The sequence below is a fragment of the Balaenoptera acutorostrata genome, chromosome 21 (assembly GCF_949987535.1).
Source record: "Balaenoptera acutorostrata chromosome 21, mBalAcu1.1, whole genome shotgun sequence".
Lineage (NCBI taxonomy): Eukaryota > Metazoa > Chordata > Mammalia > Artiodactyla > Balaenopteridae > Balaenoptera > Balaenoptera acutorostrata.
In genome coordinates, this window is record NC_080084.1 from 7,863,715 (window position 1) to 7,880,391 (window position 16,677).

A 16,677-nucleotide genomic window follows, 5' to 3' on the forward strand; every position below is an offset into this window, starting at 1 on the left:
CCTGTATCAATTTACATTCCTACCAACAGTGCAAGAGGGGTCCCTTTTCTCCACACCCTCTCTGGCATTTATTGTTTGTAGATTTTTTGATGATGGCCATTCTGACTGGTGTGAGGTGATATACCTCATTGTAGTTTTGATTTGCGTTTCTCTAATGATTAGAGATGTTGAGCATCCTTTCATGTGTTTTTTGGCAATCTGTATATCTTCTTTGGAGAAATGTCTATTTAGGTCTTCTGCCCATTTTTGATTGGGTTGTTTGTTTTTTTGATATTGAGCTGCATGAGCAGCTGGTAAATTTTGGAGATTAATCCTTTGTCAGTTGCTTCATTTGCAAATATTTTCTCCCATTCTGAGGGTTGTCTTTTCATCTTGTTTATGGTTTCCTTTTCTGTGCAAAAGCTTTTAAGTTTCATTAGGTCCCATTTGTTTATTTTTGTTTTTATTTCCATTCCTCTAGGAGGTGGGTCAAAAATGATCTTGCTGTGATTTATGTCATAGAGTGTTCTGCCTATGTTTTCCTCTAAGGGTTTTATAGTGTCTGGCCTTGCATTAAGGTCTTTAATCCATTTTGAGTTTATTTTTGTGTATGGTGTTAGGGAGTGTCCTAATGTCATTCTTTAACCTGTAGCTGTCCATTTTCCCCAGCACCACTTATTGAAGGGGCTGTCTTTTCTCCATTATATATTCTTGCCTCCTTTATCAAAAATAAGGTGACCATATGTGCGTGAGTTTATCTCTGGGCTTTCTATCCTGTTTCATTGATCTGTATTTCTGGTTTTGTGCCAGTACCATACTGTCTTGATTACTATAGCTTTGCAGTATAGTCTAAAATCAGGGAGCATGATTCCTCCAGCTCCGTTTTTCTTTCTCAAGATTGCTTTGGCTATTCGGGGTCTTTTGTGTGTCCATACAAATTGTGAAATATTTAGTTCTAGTTCTATGAAAAATGCCATTGGTGGTTTGATAGGGATTGCATTGAATCTGTAGATTGCTTTGGGTAGTATAGTCATTTTCACAGTGTTGATTCTTCCAATCCAAGAACATGGTATATCTCTCCATCTGTTTGTATCATCTTTAATTTCTTTCATCAGTGTCTTACAGTTTTCTGCATACAGGTCTTTTGTCTCCTAAGGTAGGTTTATTCCTAGGTATTTTATTCTTTTTGTTGCAGTGCTAAATGGCAATGTTTTCTTAATTTCTCTTTCAGATTTTTCATCACCAGTGTATAGGAATGCAAGAGAATTCTGTGCATTAATTTTGTATCCTGCTACATTACCAAATTCATTGATCAGCTCCAGTAGTTTTCTGGTAGCATCTTTAGGATTCTCTATGTATAGTATCATGTCATCTGCAAACAGTGACACATTTACTTCTTCTTTTTCAATTTGGATTCCTTTTATTTCGTTTCCTTCTCTGATTGCTGTGGCTAAAACTTCCAAAACTATGTTGAATAATAGTGGTGAGAGTGGGCAACCTTGTCTTGTTCCTGATCTTAGAGGAAATGGTTTCTGTTTCTCACCATTGAGAACGATGTTGGCTGTGGGTTTGTCATATATGGCCTTTATTATGTTGAGGTAAGTTCCCTGTATGCCTACTTTCTGGAGGGTTTTTATCATAAATGGGTGTTGAATTTTATTGAAAGCTTTTTCTGCATCTATTGAGATGATCATATGGGTTTTCTCCTTCAATTTGTTAATATGGTTTATCACATTGATTGATTTGCATATATTGAAGTATCCTTGCATTCCTGGGATAAACCCCACTTGATCATGGTGTAGGATCGTTTTAATGTTCTGTTGGATCCTATTTCTAGTGGTTTGTTGAGGATTTTTGCGTCTGTGTTCCTCAGTGATATTGGCCTGTAGTTTTCTTTCTTTGTGACCTCTTTGTCTGGGTTTGGTATCAGGGTGATGGTGGCCTCGTAGAATGAGTTTGGGGAGTGTTCCTCCCTCTGCTCTATTTTGGAAGAGTTTGAGAAGGATAGGTGTTAGCTTTTCTCTAAATGTTTGATAGAATTCGCCTGTGAAGCTATCTAGTCCTGGGCTTTGTTTGTTGGAAGATTTTTAATCACAGTGTCAATTTCAGTGCTTATGATTGGTCTGTTTATATTTTCTATTTCTTCCTGGTTCAGTCTCGAAAGGTTGTGCTTTTTAAGTATTTGTCCATTTCTTCCAGGTTGTCCATTTTATTGGCATATATTTGCTTGTAGTAATCTCTCATGATCCTTTGTACTTCTGCAGTGTTAGTTGTTACTTCTCCTTTTTCATTTCTAGTTCTATTGATTTGAGTCTTTCCCTTTTTTTCTTGATGAGTCTGGCTAATGGTTTATCAATTTTGTTTATCTTCTCAAAGAACCAGCTTTTAGTTTTATTGATCTTTGCTATTGTTTCCTTCATTTCTTTTTCATTTATTTCTTTTTTTTTTTTTCCACACACACACACTGTATTTTATTTTTACAAGAGATAGATAGACTGACACCAAGCATTGTACATGGATGACCACAACAAAAGCAACAATGATTGCAATTACCAAACATGAAACACACTTATACTATGTCATAACATTGACATTCAGTCCAGTAATCCTCCACTGTAACAGCTCCTTTACTTTGCAGTGAAAATTGATTTGTATATTCTTTTCCTCTGAGTCCTTGTGGGATTTTTTTTTTTTTTAATTCAGACAGAAAGTCACAAAAATTATACTCATCCTCATCAGTTCACTCAGTCCCATGTAATTAATTTCTTTTTTTTCATCTTGATCTTTTGTTAGCACTTTTATGAGTTCATCAGTTTTTCATTAGAGTTCTGAAAATGCTTATTCATTCAGTTCAGCAGTACAGTCAGTTACCAGAAACCTGTACTTGTCAGAGTCTTTTCCATGAATTTCTTGAAGATGAAACTCTTTTATAGGAACATATTTGCAAAATCATCAGAGTACACCCAGAACTGTCTGTAAATGACAAAAGACTTAAAAATGACCATGGTTAAAGATTTGATGAAAGTTCATAATAATGCAGTTGACAAGAAAATTAGTTATTTCTGAGATATACATTTTAAAGTAATAACTAGGATTATTACTTATAACATTATACCAGAACATATAAGATTTTTAGACGTTTCCTGTAATGTCTGAAACATTTATATTAACATATTTCCATACATATTTCCCTACAAATACAAATATAAGATTTTTAGAAATTTCATGTAATGTCTGAAACATTTATATTAACATATTTCCATACATATTTCCATACAAATACAAATATAAGATTTTTAGAAATTTCATGTAATGTCTGAAACATTTATATTACCATATTTCCATACATATTTCCATACAAATACAAATATAAGATTTTTAGAAATTTCATGTAATGTCTGAAACATTTATATTAACATATTTCCATACATATTTCCATACAAATACAAATATAAGATTTTTAGAAATTTCATGTAATGTCTGAAACATTTATATTAACATATTTCCATACATATTTCCATACAAATACAAATATAAGATTTTTAGAAATTTCATGTAATGTCTGAAACATTTATATTAACATATTTCCATACATATTTCCATACAAATACAAATATAAGATTTTTAGAAATTTCATGTAATGTCTGAAACATTTATATTAACATATCTCCATACATATTTCCATACAAATACAAATATAAGATTTTTAGAAATTTCATGTAATGTCTGAAACATTTATATTAACATATTTCCATACATATTTCCATACAAATACAAATATAAGATTTTTAGAAATTTCATGTAATGTCTGAAACATTTATATTAACATATTTCCATACATATTTCCATACAAATACAAATATAAGATTTTTAGAAATTTCATGTAATGTCTGAAACATTTATATTAACATATTTCCATACTTGGACTCCAGCACTTTCCATTTCTTGGACTCCCTCCCATCTAGCTGTGGTGCACTAGCCCCCTTCAGGCTGTGTTCACGCAGCCAACCCCGCTCCTCTCCCTGGGATCTGAACTCTGAAGCTGGAGCCTCAGATCCCAGCCCCCACCCACCCCAGCAGGTGAGAAGAGAAGCCTCTTGGGCTGGTGAGTGCTGGTCGGCACCGATCCTCTGTGCGTGAATCTCTCTGCTTTGCCCTCTGCACCCCTGTTGCTGCGCTCTCCTCTGTGGCTCCGAAGCTTCCCCCCTGCCACCTCTCGTCTCCACAGTGAAGGGGCTTCCTAGTGTGTGGAAACTTTTCCTCCTTCACAGCTCCCTCCCAGTGGTGCAGATCCTGTCCCTATTCTTTTGTCTCTGTTTTTTCTTTTTTCCTTTGCCCTACCCAGGTACGTGGGGAGTTTCTTGCCTTTTGAGAAGTCTGAGGTTTTCTGCCAGCATTCAGGAGGTGTTCTGTAGGAGTTGTACCACATGTAGCTGTATTTCTCCACGTCTTACTCTTCCGCCATCTTGAAGGTCTCCTAATTAACTTTTGACATTTAAATTATAATGTGTTTTGGTGTGGGTCTCTTTGCGTTCTTATTTGAAAGATTCTGGGCTTCCTGGGGCTGAAAGTCTGTTTCGTTACACATGTTAGGGAAGTTTTCAGCCATTGTGTTTTCAAACAGAATTTCTGCCCCATTCTCTTCTCCTTCTGGGACTTCTGTAAATGCAAATGTTTGTTAGTTTGTTGTTGTTCCATAACCCCTTATGCTATCTTTCCTATTTTAAATTCTTTTTTTCTTTTTGTTTCCCTGATTGCATGAGTTCCACCACATTGTCTTTGAGTTGACTGATTTTTTTTTCTTCTGCTTCATCTACTCCAACATTGAACCTCTCTAGTGTATTTTTCCGTTGTTATTATATTGTTCAGTTTTCTGACTTCTCTTTGGTACTTTCTTATATTTTCTCTCTCTGTGTTGACCTTCTCCTCACTGTGTCCATTCACTCTTCTCCCCAGTTCAGTGAGCATCTTTATGACCATTACTTTAAACTCTTCATCAGGTAAATTACATGTCTCCATTTCATTAAGTTTTTTTTTTAAATATTAATTAATTAATTTATTTATTTTGGCTCTGTTGGGTCTTCATTTCTGTGCGAGGGCTTTCTCCAGTTGCGGCAAGCGGGGGCCACTCTTCATCGCGGTGCACGGGCCTCTCACTATTGCGGCCTCTCTTGTTGTGGAGCACAGGCTCCAGACGCGCAGGCTCAGTAATTGTGGCTCACGGGCCCAGCCGCTCTGCGGCATGTGGGATCCTCCCAGACCAGGGCTCGAACCCGTGTCCCCTGCATTGGCAGGCAGACTCTCAATCACTGTGCCACCAGGGAAGCCCCTCATTAAGTTTTTTTAATGAGGTTTTATCTTTTTCTTCCAGTTGGAACATATTCCTCTGTTTCTTCATTTTGCTTGACTTTCTGGGTTGCTTTTTATATGGTAGATGGAACAGCCACCTCTCCTAGTCTTGGAGTGTCCTTGTGTAGGAGGTGAAACCCTCCCCCCAGCTCTTTGTCATCTCTCAAAGATGACAAAGCTTTGTGCTTATCCAAGTAGCATATTATATTTTTAATAGCTCCCAGTAGTTGAGAATGTGGCAAGACCTGCCAGTGTCCTGAAGGGGAGGTTCTTACCACTTAGATTCTGGCTGTTTGGAAACCACATCCTCAGGCAGCAGCTCTTAAAAGTAGGCAAATATATATAGTCCTGTGGGATTGCAAGTGTATGCCCTGCTCTCCAGGGTATCCAGCAGTGTCCCCTCCATAACAGTCACAAAAACTGGGGCTCCAGATGAGTGTATAAGCTATTTTCTGGGAGCTGTTGGAGAGCTGAAACAAGGCAGAGGGAGTGTACCAAGATGGTGTCCATCGACTACATTCCTTGAGGGAAGCTCTGTAGTTCACTGGATGTGTGCTAAACCTGAAGCCTTCCACTGAGGTTGAAGCACCAGAACAAGCAAAGTGACCTCCCTCACAGAAAGACTGCGGAATACCTCAGTCTGTTTTCTGCACAGTGCTGTGCCACTGGCAGCTTGCCAAGAACCATCTCTTCAATTGCTACAGTCCTGTGGGTCTCAGAAATGCAAGCCCCCTAGCCACCAGAGCTAGGCAATCAAGGAGCATTCCCTAGGTGGTAGCTGCAAAAACTGGGGCACTAGTTTTAAAAACTAGGGCATCAATTGCATGTAAAATTCCCCTGCAGGAAAAACTGGATCTCTGGAGGGTAGCAGAGGGAGTTCTTGAAGATAGCACTCACCCTCTGAGGTGTCTGGAAAGCATGACACTTAGCCCATAGATGTGTGTTTAATTAGAAGTCTGCCTCTCAGGCTGCAGCCATGATGATTAACTAATAGGCCTCTGTAACAGAAAGACTGAGGTCTTGGATCTTTTGCCTCTTGCTGTGTTGGGGCCTGGTAGTTGTTTAAGAATTCTTTCTCTGTTAGCTACAGTTCTATGGGACCCACAAGTATAAGCCGCACTGGCTGCCAGAGCCAGGTGATGTAGAGGTATTCCTGGGTAGCAGCCACAAAAATTGGGGTGCCTAACAGGGGTATGAGCTCCTTTATGATTATTGCAGTCCCATGGGATTAGGAATGCAAGCTCCTTTGGCTTCCAGAGTCAGGCAGTCAAGTAATGTCCCCAGGGAGTCAGCTGCAAAGATCGGTGCACCGGATGCATGTAAAAGCTCTCTTCTGGGAGATACAGTGCTCTGGAGCATGGAAAAGGGAAAGCACGAAGATGGTACCTGCAAGTCTTCATTACTGGATGTGTGTGCTAATTAGATGCCTGCCTCCCAGGCTGACACCTTAATATAAGCAAGGGAATTTCCTTTACTTTAAGTCTGGGCATGGCTAGCTCCCTCTGAGCTGGGCCCTACAGAAGGTAAGTCCAAGTGCCTGGGCCCTTTTTGACCTGGTTCCCAGACTGACACAATCTTGTGAGTCTGGGGACTCAAGCCCCATTGGTTTTCAAAGTTCATTGTTTTGGAGCTTGTCTCTCAGGTGCAGGTCCTAAAAGTTGTGGTGCCCAATGTGAGGTTCAAACCCTTCACTCCTCAGACAGAAGCTCCATGTTTAGAATTTTCTCCAGGTTGTGGGTCATAGCACTGAGGGTGGCATTTACGGTAAGAGTGTGTCTTAGTACATCCTACCCGATTCACCGTGCTTTTCTTCTCGTTTGCCTGATGTATAGTTACCACTCAGCCAGACTTTAGGTTTTTTAAAAGAGGGAATTGTTCTGTTTGTAGCTGTAGACTCAGTAGGTCTTTGGGAGGAGTTGATTTCAGGATCTTCATATTTTGCCATCTTGAACTGGAACTCATATTAAATTTTTCCAAGAAAACATGAAATAATAACTCTCACCAGAAAGGTAAATATATAGCAAAGGGAGTGGATTAATCAGTTACAAAGGTACTATGAAGGTTAAAAGACGAAAGTAGTAAAAATAGTAATAACTATGATTACAATAATTAGTTAAGGGATACACAAGATAAAAAGAGGTAAAATATGACATAAAAAAGAGAAAATGTGGCAGGGAGTAAAAATGTTGAGCATTTTCAACAAACTTAAGTTGTTATCAACTTACAATAGACTTATATATAAGTTGTTATTTGTAAGCTTCATGGCTTACAAATAGCAAAAACCTATAGTAAATACACAAACAATAAAAAGAAAGTAATATAAGTATATTACTAAAGAAAGTCATCAAACCACAAATGAAGAGAGCAAGAGAAGAAGAAACAAACAGCCAGTAAACAATTAATAAAATGTCAATAATAATTAGTTTTAAATTTTATTTGAGTTCTCTCATTTCTCTACCTATCAGTAATTACTTTAAATGTGAATTGACTGAGTTCTCCAATCAAAAGACATAGAGTGGCTACATGGATTAAAAAAACAAGACCCATCTATATGCTATCTACAAGAGACTTTTGATGTAAGGACACACAGAGACTGAGAATGAAGTGATGGAAAAAGATTTCCATGCTAATGGAAACCAAAAGAAGGCTGGAGTAGCTATAATTATATCAGACAAAATAGGTGTTTAAAAAAAAAAGATTGTAATAAGAGACAAGGATGGGTGTTACATAATGATATAGGGGTCAATTTAACAAGAAGATATAACATTTGTAAGTATTTATGTACCCGACATAGGATAACCTAAATATATAAAGCAAATATTAACTGACCTAAAGGGAGAAATAGACAGCAATATAATAATAGTAGGGAATTTTAATATCCCACTTACATCAATGGATAGATCATCCAGACAGAAAATCAATAAGGAAACATCGGCCTTAAGTGACACATTGGAATGATGGACTTAACAGATATATACAGAATACTCCATGTAAAAGCAACAGAATACACATTCTTCTGAAGTTCACATGGAACATTTTCCAGGAGAGATCATGTTAGGCCACAAAACAATCTTAATAAATTTAAGAGGATTGATGACATATGAAGCATCTTTATTGACCACAATGGTATGAAACTGGGAATTATTTACATGAAGAAATCTGGATAATTCACAAATATGTGGAGTTTAAACAGTATGCTACTGAACAACAAATGGGCCAAAGAAAAATCAAAGGAGAAATTTTTAAAAATACCTTGAGACAAAAGAAAATGGAAATAGCATATACCAAAAATTTGTGGGACACAGCAAAAGCAGTTCTACGAGGGAAGTTCTTAGCGATAAATGGCCTACCTCAAGAAACAAGAAAAGTCACTAATAACCTAACTTTATACCTCAAGGAACTAGAAAAAGAACAAATGAAACCCAGGATTAGTAGAAGGGAGGACATAACAAATGTAGGGCAGAAATAAATGAAACAGATTCCAAAAGGACAATAGAGAAGATCAGTGAAGCTGAGAGCTGGTTCTTTGAAAAGATAAAATTGACAAACCTTTAGCTAGACTCACCAAGAGAAAAAGAGAAATCATAAAGTAAAAAATGAAAGAGATGTTACAACTGATCCCACAGAAATATAGACTACTAGGAAGAATTATATGTCAACAAATTAGGCAACCTGGGGAGGGAAAAATTGGGAGTTTGGGATTAACATATATACACAACAATATATAAAATAGATAACCAACAAGAACCTACTATATAGCACAGGGAACTATACTCAATATTTTGTAATAACCTATAAGGGAAAAGAATCTGAAAAAGAATACATATATATTATATGTTATATATATTAAATATATATATGATATATATATATATGAATCACTTTGCTGTACACCTAAAAGTAACACAACATTGTCAATCAACTATACTTCAATTTTAAAAAATTAGGCAACCCAGAAGAAATGGATAAATTTCTAGAAACACCTAACCTACCAAGACTGAATTATGGTGAAATAGATAATCTGAATAGACCAATTACTGGTAAGGGGATTTAATCAGTAGTCAAAAATTTGCTAACAAACAAAAGTCCAACACCAGACTTATACAATTCACTGGTGAATTGTACCAAACATTTAAAGAATCATTAATACCAATCCTCAAACTCCTTTTCCGAAGAATAGATGAAGGGGGAACACTTCCAAATTCATTTTACAAGGCCAGCATACCCTGATACCAAACCCCAGACAAGGATACCACAAAAAAAAAAAAAAAAAGAAAAGAAAATTACTTGCCAATATCCCTGATGAACATAGATGTAAAGATCTTTAAAAAGATAATAGCAAACCAAATCAACATTAAAACATTAAAAGAAAAAAAAACATTGAAAGAATCATACACCATGCTGAAGTGGGGTTTATTTATTTTATTATTATTATTTTTTTATTTTTATTTTTTTTAATTTTATTTATTTATTTATTTATTTATGGCTGCGTTGGGTCTTCGTTTCTGTGCAAGGGCTTTCTCTAGTTGCGGCAAGCGGGGGCCACTCCTCATCACGGTGTGCGGGCCTCTCACTATCGCGGCCTCTCTTGTTGCGGAGCACAGGCTCCAGACGCGCAGGCTCAGTAATTGTGGCTCACGGGCGTAGTTGCTCCGTGGCATGTGGGATCTTCCCAGACCAGGGCTCGAACCCGTGTCCCCTGCATTGGCAGGCAGATTCTCAACCACTGCACCACCAGGGAAGCCCCGAAGTGGGGTTTATTGAAAGGATGAAAAAATGGTTCAACATCAGCAAATCAATTAATGTGATATACCACATTAACAAAATGAAGGATAAAAATCATGATCATCTAAATAGATGCAGAAAAAGCGTTTGAAAAAATTCAGCATCCATGTATAATAAAAACTCTCAACAAAGTGGATAGAGGGAACATACTTCAACGTAATAAAGACCATATATGACATGCCCACAGCTAACATTATACTCAACGGTGAAAAGCTGAAAGCATTTCCTTTAAGATCAGGAACATGTCAAGGATGCCCACTTTCGCCACTTTTATTCAACATAGAATTGGAAGTTCTCACCACAGTAATTGGGTAAGAAAACGAAATGACATGCATTCAAATTGGAAAGGAAGAAGTAAAACTGTCACTATTTGCAGATGACATGATATTATATATAGAACACCCTAACTACTCCATAAAAAACTGTTAGAACTAATAAACAAATACAGTAAATTTTCAGGATACAAAACTAATATATGGAAATCTCTTGTGTTTATATACACCAATAAGAAACTGTCAGAAATAGAAATAAACAATGTGATTTATAATGCATCAAAAAGAATATAATACCAAGGAATAAATTTAACCAAGGAGGTAAAAGAACTATATATTGAAAATTACAAGATATTGATGAAAGAAATTGAAGAAGACCCAAATAAATGGAAAGATATTCCATGCTCATGGATTGGGAGAATCAGGATTGTTAAAATTTCTGTACTACCCTAAGCAATCTACATATTCATTGCAATCCGCATCAAAATTCCCATGCTATTTTTCAAATGAATAGGAAGATAATCCTTAAATTTGTATGGAAACACAAACATCAAATAGCCAGAACAATCTTGAGAAAGAAAACAAAGCTGGAGGCTTCAGACTCTCTGATTTCAAACTATATTACAAAGCTTTATTAATTAAAATAGTATTATATTGGCATGAAAAGAGACACATAGATCAGTGGAACAGAATAGAGAACACAGAAATAAACCTAAACATATATGGTCAATTAATTTATGACAGAGGAACCAAGAATATACCATGGGGAAAGGACAGACTTTTCAATAAATGGTATTAGGAAAACTGGACAGCAACATGCAGAAGAATAATGGATCACTATTTTACACCATACACAAAATTTAACTCAAAATGGATTAAAAACTTGAATGTAAGACCTGAAATCATAAATCTTCCTAGTAGAAAACAAATACACTAACTTGAAACATATGTGCACCTCTGTGTTCATTGAAGCATTATTTGCAATAGCAAAAATATGGAAACAATCTAAGTATCTATTGATGGATGAATGGATAAGTAAATTGTTATATGTATATATAATGGTATATTATTCAGCCTTAGAAAGAAGAAAATCCTGCCATTTGTGGCAGTATGGATGAACCTTGAGGATGTTGTTAGTAAAATAAGCCAGACAGAGAAAGACAAATACTGCAACATCTCACTACTGGAATCTACAGTATTCAAACTCATAGACACAGAAAGTACAGTGGTGTTTGCCAGGGGCTGCAGACAAAGAGAAATGGGGAAATGTTGGTCAAAGCATATAAAGTTTGAGCTATGCAAGATGAATAAATTCCAGAGATTTAATAAATATCAGTGTAACTGTAGTTAGCAATATTGTATTGTAAACTTTAAATTTTCTAAGAGGGTTGATTTTATGTGTTCTCACTACACACACACACACACACACACACACACACACAAGAAAAAAGAAAATAGTAACTGTGAGAGTGGATATGTTACTTAGCTTGATTGTGGCAGTTATTTCACATTGTATATGTATATCAAAACATCAAGTTTTATAGCTTAAGTATATATATATATATATTTCAACTATGACTCAGTAAAGGTGGAAAAATATTTTAAAAGTTCAGAATAAACAATTTGTGAAAGTTTTTAAGTTTTTAAATGCTGCTATTCTTTTTTTCTAGCCAGAATCAGCTGTTTCAGATTTAATTCCTCTTTATGTAGAAATGCATGTCGTGGTGGACAAAGTTTTGGTATGTATTTTGCTTCTTCTTTGCTTTTGAATATTTGATATGAATGTATGATTATCCCTAACTAGAAAGGAACTTAAAGATTCCAGTCTTCTTACTTCCATGTCGCTCCCAGAGAACAGTGGAGACATCTTCTATTTGAAGAATCAAATATTCAAAATTACATTAGTTCTATCAGAAATGTTTTATTTGAAATCTTTACATAACCTACATAACAAAATGATTTTTTTTTTTTTTTTTTTTGCTGGTACTTCACATCTTTAGGGCCCCTCTCAATCCACAAAAATTTTTAATGGTGATTTTTTTAAGTGAAATTCTTTAAGCCTTAATTTTTGTTTTAGGGTACTTGAAGAGCAGCATGTAGTCTAGAGAATCTTTTGCCCTGTAAGATATTTATTGGCACAGCAACGATGATAGTATAACTATTTATGAGAACTGCTTACGTTAAAATGTCAAGATTTTTTTTTAGTGGTTTTTTTTTTTTAATTTTTATTTTATTTATTTATGGCTGTGTTGGGTCTTCGTTTCTGTGCGAGGGCTCTCTCCAGTTGTGGCAAGCGGGGGCCACTCTTCATCGCGGTGCGCGGGCCTCTCACTATCGCGGCCTCTCTTGTTGCGGAGCACAGGCTCCAGACACGCAGGCTCAGTAATTGTGGCTCACGGGCCCAGTTGCTCCGCGGCACTCGGGATCCTCCCAGACCAGGGCTCGAACCCGTGTCCCCTGCATCGGCAGGCAGATTCTCAACCACTGCGCCACCAGGGAAGCCCTTTAGTGGTTTTTAATGGTGCAACTGTTTGAGTCTGTTGACTCAAGTCTGATTGAGTCTAGTCTAAAGGCACCTCTAGATTCCTTATTCCCATAAACAATTTGAGGATCTCTGAACTTCAGACCCTTGAGGTGATAACTCAGTTTGTACTCAATCGGGTGTGGTTTTATTTCTCCTGTATTTCAAAGATTTCAGAAAACAGGGATAAAATATACTTTCCAGGTTTTGTTTTGAAGGTAAGTATTTGATTGTCACATCTATGGAATACTACAGAGAATGTGAATTTCCATTTCTATTCATAGGATTGTAGAGCTTGTCAGGAAGCCAGAGTTGAGGGTCAGAGACAGGAGAGGTTTGGAGAAGGATATTAAAATACTTGACTTATTAGAGTATTAGGGAAAAGGGCAAAGGGAACATTTAAGAGAAAGTTGAGATATTTCTAGTAAAGATGACTAAATTTCCAGGGAATATTTTGGTTTATGAGAATTATTTTGTTTCAGGATTATGTTACAAATTTTGAGAGTTGTTTTAAAAGCTTCTTGTCTAAATTGCCAGGTTTGTCAGCCATAGAATGCTCATTAAACATCTCTTTTTTATGTTCTTACAAATATTTATGTTTATGTATTCTTTAATAAAACAAACATTGAGCCAGTATGACATCTGTGTTACTAGATATTGGGCATATAAAGAAGAATAGTGATGTCTTCAATCACTTCACGAATTTTAAATCCACAGTTGTAGCCTAGTGAATTCAGTGCCAGATTGAGGGAAGTTTATGGTGCTATAAAAACACAGTGCATTAATGGAGAAAGACATGGAGACACACAGCTGTAACCTGAGGTATTGTAAGAGCATGTAAGTAGGTGTTTTAAAATGTAGGTTTTATTATTATTCAGGTATGCTGATGCCAACAGATCAGGAGATGATTACTATTGGAAGGTTAGTTTGTTTTTCGCAGTTCCCAGGAGGAAAGGGCATACCACATCATGCCACATGGAGAAGCACCAGAGTAGGTCAGGAGACAGAGGGAGCAATAGGAAAACATGGCAGGAGCCTTTATTGTGATTTCTGTGGGAAGGAATAGCAAAACAAGGTAAACAGGTTTAGCATTGGCTAACTTGAAAAATTGCATTGGGTTCTGGAGAATAGAGGTGGTTTCACATTTTTTGCTACCTTGCCCTTGGATGATTAGGGCAGGGGAATTGGAGTGTGAGAACCTGGTAAAGGAGATGGTTGGAGGCTGTGTTCTGGTTTGGTTGGTTTGGGCAATGGGGGGAGGATGGGGCCAGGAAAGACTCAGTGTGAAACCTTTCTTTGCAAGGGTGCATAAATATGAGAGATTGTTCTTTTCAGGTAATTGCAAAAGTTTAGTATGATTAATACACAGGGTTGAAGAAGGGAAAGGGAAAGAGATGAATTGAAGAATTGACATGATATTTGGATTTTATCCTAAAGGTAATAGAGAGTCAATGAAAGATTTTAAGCAGGGTAATGATGTGTTCATATTTACATTTAGAATCATTTCTGCAATAGCGTAGGGACAGGAATGGTGGTGTAAAAATTGGAGTAAGATAAAGCGTTTAAGAGACTATTCCAGTAATCAAGGTGAAGTTTTACAAATTAATAGTGTTAGGAATAGACAGGAAAGGACAATTTTAAAAGTTACTAATGAGGGTGAATTAGAAGAACTTGTAAATTGATTTGATTTATTCATTCATTTAATAAATATATTAAGCATCACCTAGATGCCAGTTACTGTTCTATTTATTGAGGATGGAGCAGTGAACAAAACAGAAAAAGTTTTGCTGTCACAGAACATATAGTATAATAAATGTGGGAGGTCATAAGTGATAAGAGCATTCACTAAAGAAGTGGAAATCTAAGTGGGAGCATATTTTTGAGGGAGGATAATGAGCGTAGTTTTGGATATGCTGAACTTGAGGGTCCTGTGTAATATCCAAGGGATAATGTACTTTAGAGAGTTTTTTTGATAAGGAATTTAACATTGACACATTCTTCAGAGCTTATTCAGATTTCAGCAGTTATATACACACTCATTTGTGTGTGTATGTGTGTGTGGTTTTATGTGGTAGTATCACATATGTAGCCATTCATAACTACCACCACCATGACCAATACACTGAACAGTACCATCACAAGACTCTGTGTGTTATCCCTTTGGAGTCACACACATCTCTCCCCACTTCCTTACTTCTTGACCTCTGGTAATCACTCATCTATTCTCCATCTGTGATTTCAGGAATATTGCATAAATGTTAAGATATAGTATGTATCCTTTTGAGATTTGTTTATACTTCGCATAATTTTCATGAGGTTTACCCAGGCTGTTCCATATATCAACAGTTCAGTTACTTTTTATTACTGAATCGTATTCCGTGTTATAAATGTACCACAGTTTGTTTAACCTGTTAACCATTGAAGGACATAGGAGTTGTTTCCACTCATGTATGGGTTTTTGTGAGCACCAGTTTTTACTTCTTTAGGATAAATGCCCAGGAGTGCAATTTCTAGGTCCATTATTTGTTTTGAAAGAAGTTGCCAAACTATCTTTCAGAGTGGCTATACAATTTTACATAGTAGCATGTGTGAGTGATCCAATTTATATTCCTATTTTAATTGTTACTGTCTTATTCTGAAGTGTTCTAACCCCAAAGCGCCTCAACCTGAGAGAGTAGATCTCAAACATATTACATAACAAATGATATTTAAATTTTAAATTAATTCTGTTTTTCAGTATGATAACCTGGGCTCTGATAGCATGATGGTAACAAATAAAGTCATCGAAATTATTGCCCTTGTAAATTCAGTAAGTATTTTCCTTTTCATACTAGTTAGGAAAATTCGTACTAGTTTTGAAATTATAATTTGCATTAACTTGACATGGCAATTTCTTTTTTTAAAAAATTTATTTATTTTATTTATTTATTTTTGGCTGCGTTTGGGTCTTTTTTGCTGTGCGTGGGCTTTCTCTAGTTGTGGTGAGCGGGGGCTACTCTTCATTGCAGTGCACGGGCTTCGCATTGCGGTGGCTTCTCTTGTTGCGGAGCACGGGCTCTAGGCGCACAGGCTTCAGTAGTTGTGGCACATGGACTGAGTTGCTCCGCGGCTGACGTGGCATTTCTGAATAAAGTTATCCATATACATTGAGGGTGGATTTGTTAAAACATTCAATTAATTTCTTGGTTATTATAAAATAACATAAAAATTAATTTTTTCATGTATTTATCTCTTCTGATTTTAGATGTTTACCCCATTTAAAATTGCTATTGTGCTGTCATCTTTGGAATTGTGGTCAGATAAAAATAAGATCTCTACTGTTGGTGAGGCAGATGAATTATTGCATAGATTTTTAGAATGGAAAAAGTCTTATCTTACCCTAAGGCCTCATGATATTGCATATCTATTCATGTAAGTATAATGTTTCAGTCTTCTTAGAAATCAAAGATTTGTGATATTGATGTAGCTTAAATTAGGGAATTGTTGTTCATTTCTGACTATTCATACTTTGATTATCATGCACTCATTCAGCCCTCATGCTCTCTTTCTGGTTGTCAGACAGTAAAAGAAGATTGCTAAAATTTATTTCTGTGCTTATCAACACTTACTATTGAGGAGATTGATATTTCAGGAGGTTAAACCAACTAAGGACTCTTGATTGGTGTGTCTAGGTTTTGAACCCACAGTTTGTAACTCCAGAGCCCATAATCTTAATCACTACATAAAGAGATGGGATTTATCTTGTGAAGTTTATATCTTTGTTATGAGTTT

General features: G+C 36.3%; 1 protein-coding gene across 1 annotated transcript in view; it reads left to right on the forward strand.

Moving 5' to 3' along the window:
- ADAM32 (ADAM metallopeptidase domain 32) overlaps positions 1-16,677 on the forward strand; it is a gene marked incomplete at its 5' end in the record, with an annotated part of 153,579 nt that overhangs the window by 22,715 nt on the left and 114,187 nt on the right. Inside the window, 3 exons of the mRNA XM_007178426.2 lie at positions 12,056-12,124; positions 15,644-15,715; positions 16,151-16,317. Of these exons, the coding sequence (XP_007178488.2) occupies positions 12,056-12,124; positions 15,644-15,715; positions 16,151-16,317 (308 nt within the window). The remainder of the gene's footprint in view (positions 1-12,055; positions 12,125-15,643; positions 15,716-16,150; positions 16,318-16,677) is intronic.